Source organism: Labeo rohita, chromosome 15 (genome assembly GCF_022985175.1).
Source record: "Labeo rohita strain BAU-BD-2019 chromosome 15, IGBB_LRoh.1.0, whole genome shotgun sequence".
Classification (NCBI taxonomy): domain Eukaryota; kingdom Metazoa; phylum Chordata; class Actinopteri; order Cypriniformes; family Cyprinidae; genus Labeo; species Labeo rohita.
The window spans coordinates 11,615,390-11,628,064 of NC_066883.1; the positions used below are offsets into that span (position 1 = coordinate 11,615,390).

At 33.4% G+C, this 12,675-nt stretch overlaps 1 protein-coding gene across 1 annotated transcript; it reads left to right on the forward strand.

Moving 5' to 3' along the window:
- The first annotated feature begins 4,610 nt into the window (after positions 1-4,610).
- Positions 4,611-10,069, forward strand: guca1c (guanylate cyclase activator 1C). The gene is made up of 4 exons (XM_051128643.1): positions 4,611-4,947; positions 5,976-6,125; positions 7,105-7,192; positions 7,955-10,069. Exons 1-4 carry the CDS (start codon positions 4,753-4,755, stop codon positions 8,083-8,085), a joined length of 564 nt encoding a protein of 187 aa, XP_050984600.1. The 5' UTR covers positions 4,611-4,752; the 3' UTR covers positions 8,086-10,069.
- The last annotated feature ends 2,606 nt before the right edge of the window (positions 10,070-12,675 follow it).

Genomic DNA, 12,675 nt, shown 5'->3' on the forward strand with positions numbered 1-12,675 from the left:
AAATATTCAAATTCACAATAGAAGTTTAGCATAAAATTTCTACAGAGGAAGGATTATCAAATTTTTTACTATTAATTACTGTATGAACAGCTAAAGTTCTGGTGAAGGATCAAACATATTAAAGTTCATTTAGAGCACAAAAATAAGACCCTAAAGGAGTATTATTTAATAAGTTGAAAGCAGAATCTCTGGTAAATGGTTATTGGGGTTTAAAATTGGAGTGGCAAATCACGAGATGTGTTGGAGATAAATGAACAATCATTTTGTGTTTAGATGTAGTGTAGTAATTGCTAATAATTATTACATTTTTAACATTTATTTTAAAAGCTTACAATTAATTACATGTCTTGTTGAGAACGAAGACATGTATATAGAGAGATGATCTTATTGAAGTGTTTCTATATCCACATTTCTACAGTGCAGATTCTCCAGTCCAGAAGATAGCTGCTTTACTCCCGAATCTCCTAGTTTAATATCAGACAGGTTTAGTGCTCTCAGGTGTGAGGGGTAAAACAAACATGTAAAACAAACAAAACAAAACAAAACAAAACAAAAAACACCACACGCAGATAAATTATTTTCTGTGACATTGGTTCAATATGGACCATCAACGTGACCATCAACTTCCAGCAATTTTTAGCTGTACAAAACAGTTCATTCTGCTGCTTGATATTGCAAACTGGTGTGTCTTACCATATTATTTGAATGTATTATCTTAATTATGAACACACTGCTTTGTAGTGCAAGGCAGTTTTACCGTTTACTGCACTTACTCTCAGAAAAAAAAAAAAAAGGTACAAAACCTGTCACTGGGGTGGTATCTCCTCAGACGGTACACATTTAGACGTAAAAAGTCCATATAAGTAACTTAAAGGTACATATTAGTATCTAAAAGGTACAAAATAGCACCCTTTGAAAAGGTGGTATGCCACAGTGACAACTTTTGTAGGAAGTCTGGCACATTCACAGAAAAAGGCTTACTTCTGTGTTGAAAAATAAGGTGGATAATATTATCTGATTTTATTTTGGTGCATTTATTCATTCTACATTAGTTTGTTTCTTGTGTTCTGTAGGGGGCGGTAATGATCTTTTTCAGCACTTAGTTTTGTGTTTAGTGACTGGTGCTAGCATTTACTAAACCTGGTGTCTGCTGCACCTACATGACTAATTTGCTGTGTTATGGATTCACTTTTGTGCTATTGAAAAACCTCTTTTCTAAACAGGGATATGTTAACATTGTCACTAATAGTCTAAACTCTAAACAAGATTACACTGTACTGATAACACTGTTTGGCTAAAAGAGTGTGTATATGTTGAACTAAAGAGTGTGCATTTGTTGAACTTTATGTAAATTAAAAGTCTTAAGTAAAGTATTTTAATATTTTGTCATGGAGTTATTCTTTAATGTTTTGGTTCTTTAATACATGTGAGGCATTTTGAAATGAAACTCTAGAGGAGACACATGTGCGATTACTGTGTGAGATTACTTCAGCAAAAGTCTCAATCAAAAAATATTCCATTTTCAGTTTTCAATTCATTTAAACTCAGTGCTGTGAAGAAGAAACAATTGGGACAGAGGTGCCTTTTAGTGACTTTTCCTTAATGTGGACACATAAAATTGTGAAACTTTAGATTTATTTATTTATTTACATACTGTCAGGGTTTGGACTTGTTTTCCATGTTTTTGCCCCAGCCTTAGTTCCTGTTCTGCTTATATGGTTATTTTCCTATTTTTGTTATGCTGATTGTTAGAGGCCTGTTGTGTATTAGTTCCTGCCTGTTCAGTTTTCCTTCGTCTGATGTAAGAGTTATTTTGTTGTACATGTGTTTACCTGCCATTTTTTTTTTGTTTGTTGTTTTTTTTTTTTGTTTTTTTTTTGGATTTTCCTTGCTTTACCTTTGTTAAAGACTGTTTATGTTGAGCTCTTTGTCTCCTGCGTCCTCCAACAACGTACACCCTGACACATACAGGGCTGAGGCTTTACAGCATAAATTAAAAAACCTTTTAATACTTTTCTTTTAAAATAATATCAATGTTAATATTTATTTAGAAACAAATAATGAACTGCATTATGGCAATGTGTTCAACACCTGCACCCTACTTAAGGCTTGATGAGTAATGGAATACTTGGAACTGTAAGCAGGACGCCTCTTTTCAAGTGTCAGTGTTAAAGGTACCAAGATTATTTCTTGCAGTTATTATAACACCTAAGTAAATTATTTTTGTGGTGGTTGTTGTTATGTGGGTCAGTGCCAGTATGTTGGATGTCTGTGTTCATTCTACACATACATGCATAAAGAACATTAGAATCATCATTGGAGAACATATATATACACAAATATTATTAATTAAATATAACTTGAGATGAGATAAGAATCAAAACAGAAGCACAGAACAAAACAGCAAAAGGTAATTTAAAAACAAGGAGATTTAATTTAGTAATCAGGATAGTACTATTTAAATCAGATTGGCAGGGGTGGCATGCAATCTGTCTGATTAATCAACTTTACCTCTTATTTACTCCTGTTTTTATTAGTAGAAAATCCTGAGTAGATGACTTGCAGTTTTATTGAGGAAATGTTTTCTACACAAAGTTTAAATATTAACTATTCCCAGTACACCAGTCAAAATTTTAAATCTCAAAAGCTATTACTTGATTTTTCAGTTTTCCACAGGTTTTCCTAGTTTTAAATTAAAGATTATACGAAAATAATTCAGTACCAAATTAGATACACCTTAACAAACCACTATCTATCTATCTATCTATCTATGTATATATATACATATATATATATATATATATATATATATATATATATATATATAAATAAAAATGTATTAATACAATTGTTAAAATTATAGATATTACATAATGTTCCATAATTACCATCATTTAGTATGATTTCATTTATGTTGCAGGGGATATAATTTAAGAAGTCCCAAGAATCTCAACAGAATTAATGTAATCTGTTTTGGAAATTGTTAATCGTCTGAAGCCAGATTTACTATAACGGGAACACTGATCTTTGATAGTCTGATTGATTTATCCTCTGCATTTAATCTCAATGTGTTTGCAGTTTGTGTTCCTGAATGGATCATGCACATGCCAGTGGAAGCTCATGCAGATCAAAGATCAGGGTCACACATGGGTCAGCTGTGTTGGATAAACATGACATGCAGAGTTGAGTTTAGAAGTGAGTCTTTAGTTTTGGCTAAAGAGGATTAAATATCACTTAAACAGTCATTTAAAAAAATTAACTAGTTTTAATTACAGCTACTGACATGTAGAGTTAAATAACCATTTAAGTGTCTACCAATATTTAAATAATACTATGTATCAGATAATACCATTTACCACTATTTTAAAATTAAAACTATTTTAAAACATTTTAAAATTTCCACCCCATTTTCAGTTCTTCCAGTTACAACAACAACTTGTAATTAAAAAGCTCTTTCTATTCTATTTCTATTTTTTTTTTTATCTTTTTATTTGTTAAAAAAAGACCTGCTTTAGACTAACTTGTCACAGCACTTACATATTTGATTGCTTCTGTTGTTCTCATTTGTAAGTCACTTACAATGATTAATTGCAATTGTAAATGTACATATTTTGAGACGTGGTGGAAATGTTCCTGATTATAAAACACAAATTATTACTACTGTGTAGCTAGTTCGTATTTCAGTGTTCGACATTGTCACAGTACATTTTTTTAGATCAATTTGATTTACAAAACAAACACTACTATAAGCTAGATTTTCACGAAGAAAATAGATTTTCGGAAGAAAAATGTAATGTTTTTTGGGTGGTTGCCAAGGTGTATTATTTTTATCATGTTGCTGCGTGGCTGCTTTAAATGTTTCCTAAGGAGTTCCTTGTGTGTTGTTAGGTGGTTGCAAAGTGGAACAATCAGAAATTGTTATCATTATCATCATTACATAATAGCACACCTCTATTTAACAAAGTATAATACATGTCTGTAGCACAAATGGTGCAGGATGAGTTAATAGAAAATTTGAACTTTAAATACAAACAATAATAATGATACCTGCCTTAATTACTTCCTAAACATTGACTTATATCTTTTCAACAAAAAATTTCAATACTTAAGTGTTTTAAATTTAGCAGATCCCTGCTAAATTTTGTCACTTGATACAGGTTAAATCTCCTGATACAGTTGTAATCACTTCTTAAAATATCCTCCACCCTAGTTATGTTCCACCACTTCGGTGGACTCAGATATAGCTTAGTCTGAAGGGTTTCCCTGCCATGAAACTTGCCATCCTCAGAAATTAAACAAAAAAAGTCACGCTGGGCAGGGTTTACTCAGAAAGGCCATGAATATTTAAGCTTATTGGCCAGATCTTTACCTCTCCATTGAAAGTGATAGATCATTCTACGCTAAGCCCTTGCAGACAAGGTCAGGAAGTTCAGGATCACAGCAAATCATGACCTATCCTGCTAAGGGGGAGGGGTAAGTCTATCTGGAGACTTTCCGATTTCCCTCTTTGACAGCCATAGATGTCCTTCAGTTCTTAGAAGGTTTCAACATTTATCCAATTAAAGGGTTATCTCTCCTTTTAGTTGCCTAGTCTATAGGCCTTTAAGCTTTGTGCCGTCATCAACAGTCAGTCCCAGCTTGGAGCAGCAAACTGTTCACAGCTCATACTCAATAAACAGCAGCTACTGTTGGACTTCTGGATTTGACAAAGCAATTCTACTTTTTATTTAGAAAGAGGTTCTCTGAGGAGTTATGGGTGCCCACGGATCCAGCCTGGATGAAGTCTTGGCTGAGGATATGCACCACTGGTACAACAAGTTCATGAGGGAATCGCCATCAGGTCTCATCACGCTTTTTGAACTCAAAACCATGCTACAGATGCAGGGGATGTCTGAGGAAGCCAGTGGCTATGTGGACCAAGTCTTCTACACCTTTGACATGGATGGGGTAAGAGAAATGTGTGAATGGAACATCTAGGTATATGTTGCAGATTCAGTTGACCTTAAAGGACACCAAAATCTTTAAACAAGTTCTTATTCACATATCAATATTTCAAACTTAGATAAAAGACATTATTGTAGCAGACAAATAAATCATTAAATCATCAGACGTCATTTACATATCACTGAACATAAGCCAATTACTAGCCTACAGTCCACAGGAATCCATTTTACAATCCAGTCAAACTGTCTGAGTTACAGGCTATGTCCGCATTAATCTGGATAAACTTGAAAAAATATATTTTGTACATATATTACTTTCCTGACTGAATATTTACATTTGGTGTCCTGTGGAAAAACATGACAGTTGCGTATTACACCATACATGAAATGGCGATTTTAAATATGACCTGGACACACCAGTAAGTGGTGGTGTATTCTGATAATAAAATGATTGTGCCAGAAAAAAGGCATGAGAACATTGTTATGTCTGGCCTCTCTGAATCATCGCAGTGAGCTCTGATCACATTTTATGCTTACGCAGTAAAGTACTTTAAGTGTTTTGTCATTGTAAACAAGCAATTTTCGGAAAATTCTTAAAACTCTTAAGGCCTTTGTTTTTTACGCATACTTGGTTATGTGTACAGTGTGCATGACACAAATGTCATCAATATTATAATAGGTCCATAGTCAGATTTTTCTCAGCTTGCATATGTGCTGCTTTTTGGTAATAAAATTGTTAATTTTCAAGACCCCCAACTCTTGTCTAAACTACTACAAAGACATTTTTATGTGCTAAAATCACACTGTATACAGATGGTGTGTGTGGACATTGAGCATGCTGGTGATGAATTTTTTTAAACTGGAGATTCTTGTATTCTGTTCCATTATGTAGTGTTCTATTTAGCTGTTCGATGTAAGAATGCATCCTGTTTGAAAGGCTTTTTTTTAAAATTAATTAATGTTATGATATATATTTTATAGTCAGACATTTTCTTTCTTTATTTCTATTTATTTATTTTTTTTCTTCCACAGGATGGCTATATAGATTTTGTAGAATACATCGCAGCTGTAAGTCTGCTACTGAAAGGAGAGATAAACCAGAAACTGAAGTGGTACTTCAAACTCTTTGATCAGGATGGAAACGGCAAGATTGACAGAGATGAAATGGAGACCATATTCAAAGTAAAGTATTACTATTGGATTCAGTGATCTGTTTGTTCTGGTGTATGACAAATAGTTTGGACTAGAGTTGTTTTAAAGGTGCACTAAGTCATAGGATTGCATAAAAGCAGTGGTTTTCCATTGGCATAGTAGAAATGCGCTATTCACAGTTAGATGTAATTTGTTTATTCCTCAAACAAAAGTTTCCAGTATTATGGAGATAGTATTTAACTGGTCTTGAGTTCTCAACATGGAAGCCTCCATGAGGCGAGAGGAAAACATTTGCTATCAAACTTCTGATATGATTACAATCCTCTTCTCATGAGGCTCTATCATTTTAAAAATATTTTCAAAAATACTGTTACTCTTTATGTGTAAGTGTTTTTAATGATGAAATGACTGAGTATCTTTAAATAGACTACTGTAGTAGCGACTTTAGGGAAAGCAATTTGCTTTTAATCCTAACCTAAATCCATGATGGCCATTTCCTGAGCTCCTTCGTTTTCAAAATGCAGTTTCTATTCTATTACACCTCTCCATGGGACAGAATTATTCAGAGAGTTTTGTACTTCTGTATTGTTTAAGTATAACTAAATTGGTCTTATATGCATTGATTGCTTGCAAAAAGGAATTATTTAAATAGTCAAATTTTATACTTTCCAGGCAGTTTTTTAAAGGATCATTCATATACTATTACAGTTTTCGTTAATATTTTGTAGTTTTTCATTTTATGTTTTCCATTTTATGTTTTCCATTTTTATTTTCCAGATGTCTATAGGTAAAGTAGTTATATATATTCCAAGTCCACAATTTTTGGACACATAATGTTTATATGATAGAAAATTCTGATCTCATTAACATCATTTGAAACCACATAACAGATGTTGGTTCTGGGAGGAAAATTAGACTGTTGCAATTAGACTGTGGCACTGTCTAATTATGTATTTTCTCATGTTATTAAAAAAAAAAAGTACATAATTTTTTTTTAATCTTTGCTTAGGCCATCCAGGACATTACTCGGAGTTATGATATCCCTCCAGATGATATTGTGACTCTGATCTATGAGAGGATTGATGTCAATAATGAAGGTGAGAGCTGCTAGATTATATTAACCTACAGCATCATTTATTTGGAACAGATTACATAACATTAAGTCCTAAGTCCTCCTGTTGTACTCTGTGTTGTTTAATATGCTTTATGCTCAAGGTCACAACTGAGCTGCACTCCACAAGTCTTTTCTGTTCAGGATTGAACCTGCAACCTTTGTATAGTATAATCAGCCCAAATCTAAAACCATTAGGCTAACACCACTACTGCAGTTAACAAGGGTAAAGGTTTAGATTTCTTTATAGAACTAAGATAGAAACAAGGTTATGGACTAAAATGAATATTCATTACAACATCTATACACAGAGAACAAATTTCAGTGGTAAAATGTCTGGTCTGTCTAGGTCAATATAACAGTTAAATAAACAAGAATATAGTATAACCAATATAATGTAATCAGTTAAAGTTTGGAATCATATTGTGTATATCTGGGTTTTAATTTGATTTAATTTAATTTAATTTTCACATTATTGAGAATGCATTATGATATGCATTACAATAATAATTTTTTTATTAAAACATTTTAAAAACGTGAAACATTTTAACAGTTCTTACAAACAACACTATATTTATCTATATAATATTATTTCTATACATTTTTGTTTTTGCATATTTTACACTACATAATCATATTTATTTATTTACTTATTTATTACTTATTTATTTATTTATTTATTATGTTTGTATTGAAATTGACCTTGGAAAGTATTTTCCCTTAAAATCGAATGCCTATACTTTGGCAGGTGAGTTGACATTGGAGGAGTTCATCACAGGTGCTAAAGAACATCCTGATATCATGGAGATGCTCACCAAGATGATGGACCTCACCCATGTCTTGGAGATCATAGTCAATGGGCAGAAAAAGAAGGAGTGACTGCCAATGTTTGATGTGTTGCACAATAAAAGGATCCCATCCTGATTAAAGATGATCAGCTCTGTGGCTTAAGGGTGTAAAACAGACTCAATAGAAGATGAAACCTGCTAGCAGCATCTCAGAGGTGGACACGAGTGATCATCATCTGTGATTGTCTTCCATATACTTTCTCTCTGTTTCTGTGCCTCCAGATACCCAGTTTAGTAGAACTATCTCTTCCCTCTCTACTTTTAACTGCATCACCTTTACAGATCAGAAAATGTCATTCTTGCAGACAGAAATGACACAGGAGGAGATAAATCCATGGTTTAATGGATCATTTGTCTTGTTTGCTGGGGTATGAAGCATGTTCTTAGCAATGGATATGCTATGATCTGCTGTACTTACAGTGAATATAAAACATATTTAGACACTTAAGCCTCAGTTAAATTTTAGCAATGCAAAATATCATTAATAATAATCTAATTAATGATATAATGATATTTATTTTTACAAAAAGATACCACATACTTTTTAGAAAGCATTTCACAAGAAGGAAAATGTTCAAAATTAACTGTACACAATAAAAACAGATAAAAACCATACAATATACTGTATACCATACTAAATGAAGAGTTGGATGAGTTGTAAAGTGGATCATGTTCATGTCATTAACTTGGGCATCAAGAAATATGAGAAGTCAAAAAAAGTTTGAAGAAAAAGGCTTGAAGCCCAAGTTTACTAGTTGGTTTGATATTTTCTAATCGGAAAATCTAATGAAATATGCATTCAGACTATTTTAAATGTGACTTACTTTAAATGTCCAAATACTGTTTAGGGGACACTGTGTAAGGAGGGGCCATGTTATAAATAATTGTACAGTTTTTCTATTGATGTATGTGATCTTCATTCTGAATTTTGACATTTTGTGCTGAATTATTTAGATAACTCTTCAGTTCTAACCATTGCCTTACATAAATAAATGCAGTATGCTGCACATTTGGACTCCTGCTTCCTGTCTTACTATTACTATTGCTTTAACTTAGAGAAAATGATTTTTAAAAGTTTTAAAAGTTTGCCTAAATAAACAGTACTTATAAAAAAGGTGTAAAAACATGAATTTACCTTAAATATATTACCTTAAATTTAAATAAACTACAAGGGGTTATTTAAAAGTGAACAAAAGCCAACAATATTCCCATATTGTCAAGCATCTGGTCTGGCAACAAAGTGAGAAATGAAAAGTATACAAAAATGTATAATGAATGTAATGTACAAATATGAATAAACTGTAGAAGAACTTTAATAGTTATTTAATTGACATACATTGTTTATTGCATGGGTGTGGCTGATCTACATTTACATTGTACTAAGGTTTCATGAGTGTTTCATTGAGTGTAAATGTAGTATTTTTTCTACTATTTGAGCATGAGGAATACCTTGAAAAGTTTGTCACAATGAAGTATGCATTGTACTCTGCCAGCACACGTACATCACCAAGACATCTATTTGATGTCTGCATTTACATCTGCATTTTTTTTAGAGTGTTTGCTCATCTTCAATACGTCTATAGGATGTTTCCTATCGAATGTCAAATAGACGTCTGTTAGATGTCTTTAAGATGTTTATGATTTAGCATGTATGAAAAACTGACATCTTACAGACATCTGTCAGATGTTTGTACACAGCAGATGCTTTCCAGATCAAGAGATCTTTAACAGACATCTTATAGACGTACATGTGCTATCTGGGTAATCATCTACAACCTGTTCCCATCATTCTTATTGAATGTACAGTAGGGTCATCACACTTTTTATGAGAAAACTGCAAGTCATTTACATTGTGTTCAAGCTATGAGAATTAAATGCATGACTTTTGATGTGTTCACATTATGCATCATCCTACAGCATGTTCATTATTAAAGACTTTATTACATGCCAATTTAATCAGGAAATTTTTATTATTGTTATTTTTAATGAGAATTCATATCGCCACTGGTGTCACAACCCTTTTTATTTGTGAATTTGTTACCTATTTTTTTTTTTTCAGCCCACTGAGAAGTGTATAATGGGTTTATAGTGTACCGGATGTTATTCTTTGAGTCAGCAGATGAAATATATTTTGGCTAAATGTATTCATTATTAATGTGCATTGTCCTTAATAAATAACTGAATCATTTTACATTTAATTTTTTTATTACATTCATAAAACATTTACATACACACACACACACAAAGAAATACAAATAATGTATACACAAATAAAAACTGGTGAAATATAGACAATTGCATAAAATGAATAAAATATAATAATCATATAATAAATAAAATGTAGATTAACTGTATGTTTACAAATATATAATAATTATTTTTAAACTGTAGATCAACTTTTGAATAAAATATGTCACCTAGACGGCTGTCGGCACAGGACCACGGGACCTGGTGAGTCCTCTGTGTCTGGCCAGAGGAGAACTGGCCCCCCGACTGAGCCTGGTTTCTCCCAAGGTTTTTTTCTCCATTTGTCACCGATGGAGTTTTGGTTCCTTGCCGCTGTCGCCTCTGGCTTGCTTAGTTGGGGACACTTTATCTTAACTTTATCTTCACACAATATTGTATTTCATTTTGTTGTATTTGATTAACTATCTTTACCTGAAAATTGAGTGTTTACTGTTGCCCTTTGCATTGTTGATGTACTATTTCCTATTTAATACTGTACACCCGCCTTGTCACAATTCTGTATTGTTAAAGGCGGTATATATGTGCTCCATGGATACGGCCTCTTCTGAGTGAGCTATACATTTGGAGAGGCTCTGGGCTCTATTTTCACATGTCGTTTTTTGAGTGGAGGTGACTGAAACACACCATCATTGTGTTGTTGAAGAAACAGAGATAATAATGTAATGCTAGGCAGGTTTAATGAGTATCTTATAGACTAAATCTAAGTACAATGCTTGTGCTTGTGTGTTTTTTTTTTTAACTATATAATAAAAGGGACTTTAAATAGAAAGTGGTACATCTTCTGAGTAAATCTGAAAATATATGTAATTGTAGATAGGAGGGACCAACCACTTCTTCTGTGCTCCATGGGCACGGCCTCTTCGACTGCACTGAGAACTTTGTTGCTGTGCGAAAGAGGCAGACGTGGGTGCTCTCTGGTGAAAAGAGCTGGGTAAGGTTGCTGTCTGTGTGAAAGAGGTAGGCACAGCTGCTTCATGTGGGCTTCTGGCAGGCATCGGAACTCCCTGCAGGGGCCTTCTTTGGACTAGTGCTCCCTGTGGAGACCCACAAAACCTGGGTGCTCCTTGTGGGTACCTTGCTCCCTGGAGCAAAAAAAAGTTTGTTGAGGCTTCTGCTGCCTCCACTTTCTTCTCTTCAGGATCCTGTTGGGTACAGGTGCTCCCTGCATGAAAGAGGACTGAGGTTTCTCCGGCTTCATTGTCATGATGGATAGAGCTCTTAGATGGTCGTAAGATAGACAATCCAAAAAAGTAAATGATCTCAAGGTTGTGCAAGATTGCTTGTGTCTGCAACAAACACTATCTGTATCTGTGATACCCTGTGAGAGAAAGAGAGTTGAGTAAACACAAATGAGCTTGGAAGTTGGTTGACAGGTTTTGTATAAACGTAGCATTTACACATAGGACCCCCATTACACAGATGGGATCTTGTATATATTAAAAAGTGTTATTTTGGTGAACAGATATAATATTGCCTTATTCATTATCAGCACTATTGGGGGATATCTATGTATGGGAACATATTAGCAAATATATAAAAATCAGATCCAATCTTTTATTTATTTCATCAATCATTATTGATTATCAGCCTACCCTAAACATTCCCCTCAGCCTTGTGTACACAGTACAATTTTTGCCACAATGCTGCCATCAAAAATCTGAGATCTTAAATTCTTGAGTCTCCTAGTGTGACATGTTTATCTTTGTATTGAATCTTAGCCTGATACAGGCTACACCACAGGGTACCATTCACATATTGTTTCACAAAATTGCACCATATTTACCAGAAATACTTGTTTGTATACATAATGACTTCACCCTAAGCAAGAATACTAAGCACTGTGCATTTTTCAGGGATACTTTCTGGTGATACAGAGAAATGTCAAACTATAGATTACACGTTTTCTTTCAGTTTGCATTATTTTTTTAAACAGGAAACTTTAAAATCATCAAAGCCACTTTGTCAATTTAAGTTAAGTGAACTTATGCCAGGTGAGTAGATTCAGGCTTTCAACTTGCAAGTAGGGATCATACAATCTGTCATGGCTTTATTTTATAGTGTTTAAAATCGTAAATTGCTGCGGCTTTTGTCTAAATACACACACTGAGATAATAAAAAAAAACTCTGCTCCTCTGAGTCATAAACGCTACATGACCTTAGCAACCACACACAGCATTTTCAATTTATTGAAAAACAACAACAACAGACAGTGCTCAGTAAACGAAGGAGTTTATTAGTGATTGGGAATCTTCAGCGGTTCGATTACAGGTGAATATTATTATTTATTTTTATTATGTGTAAAACATTTAATGAGTTTCATTAGCAATACCTGATGTTTAATACAATTTAAATGTGACATTGACAGTGAAGTGCA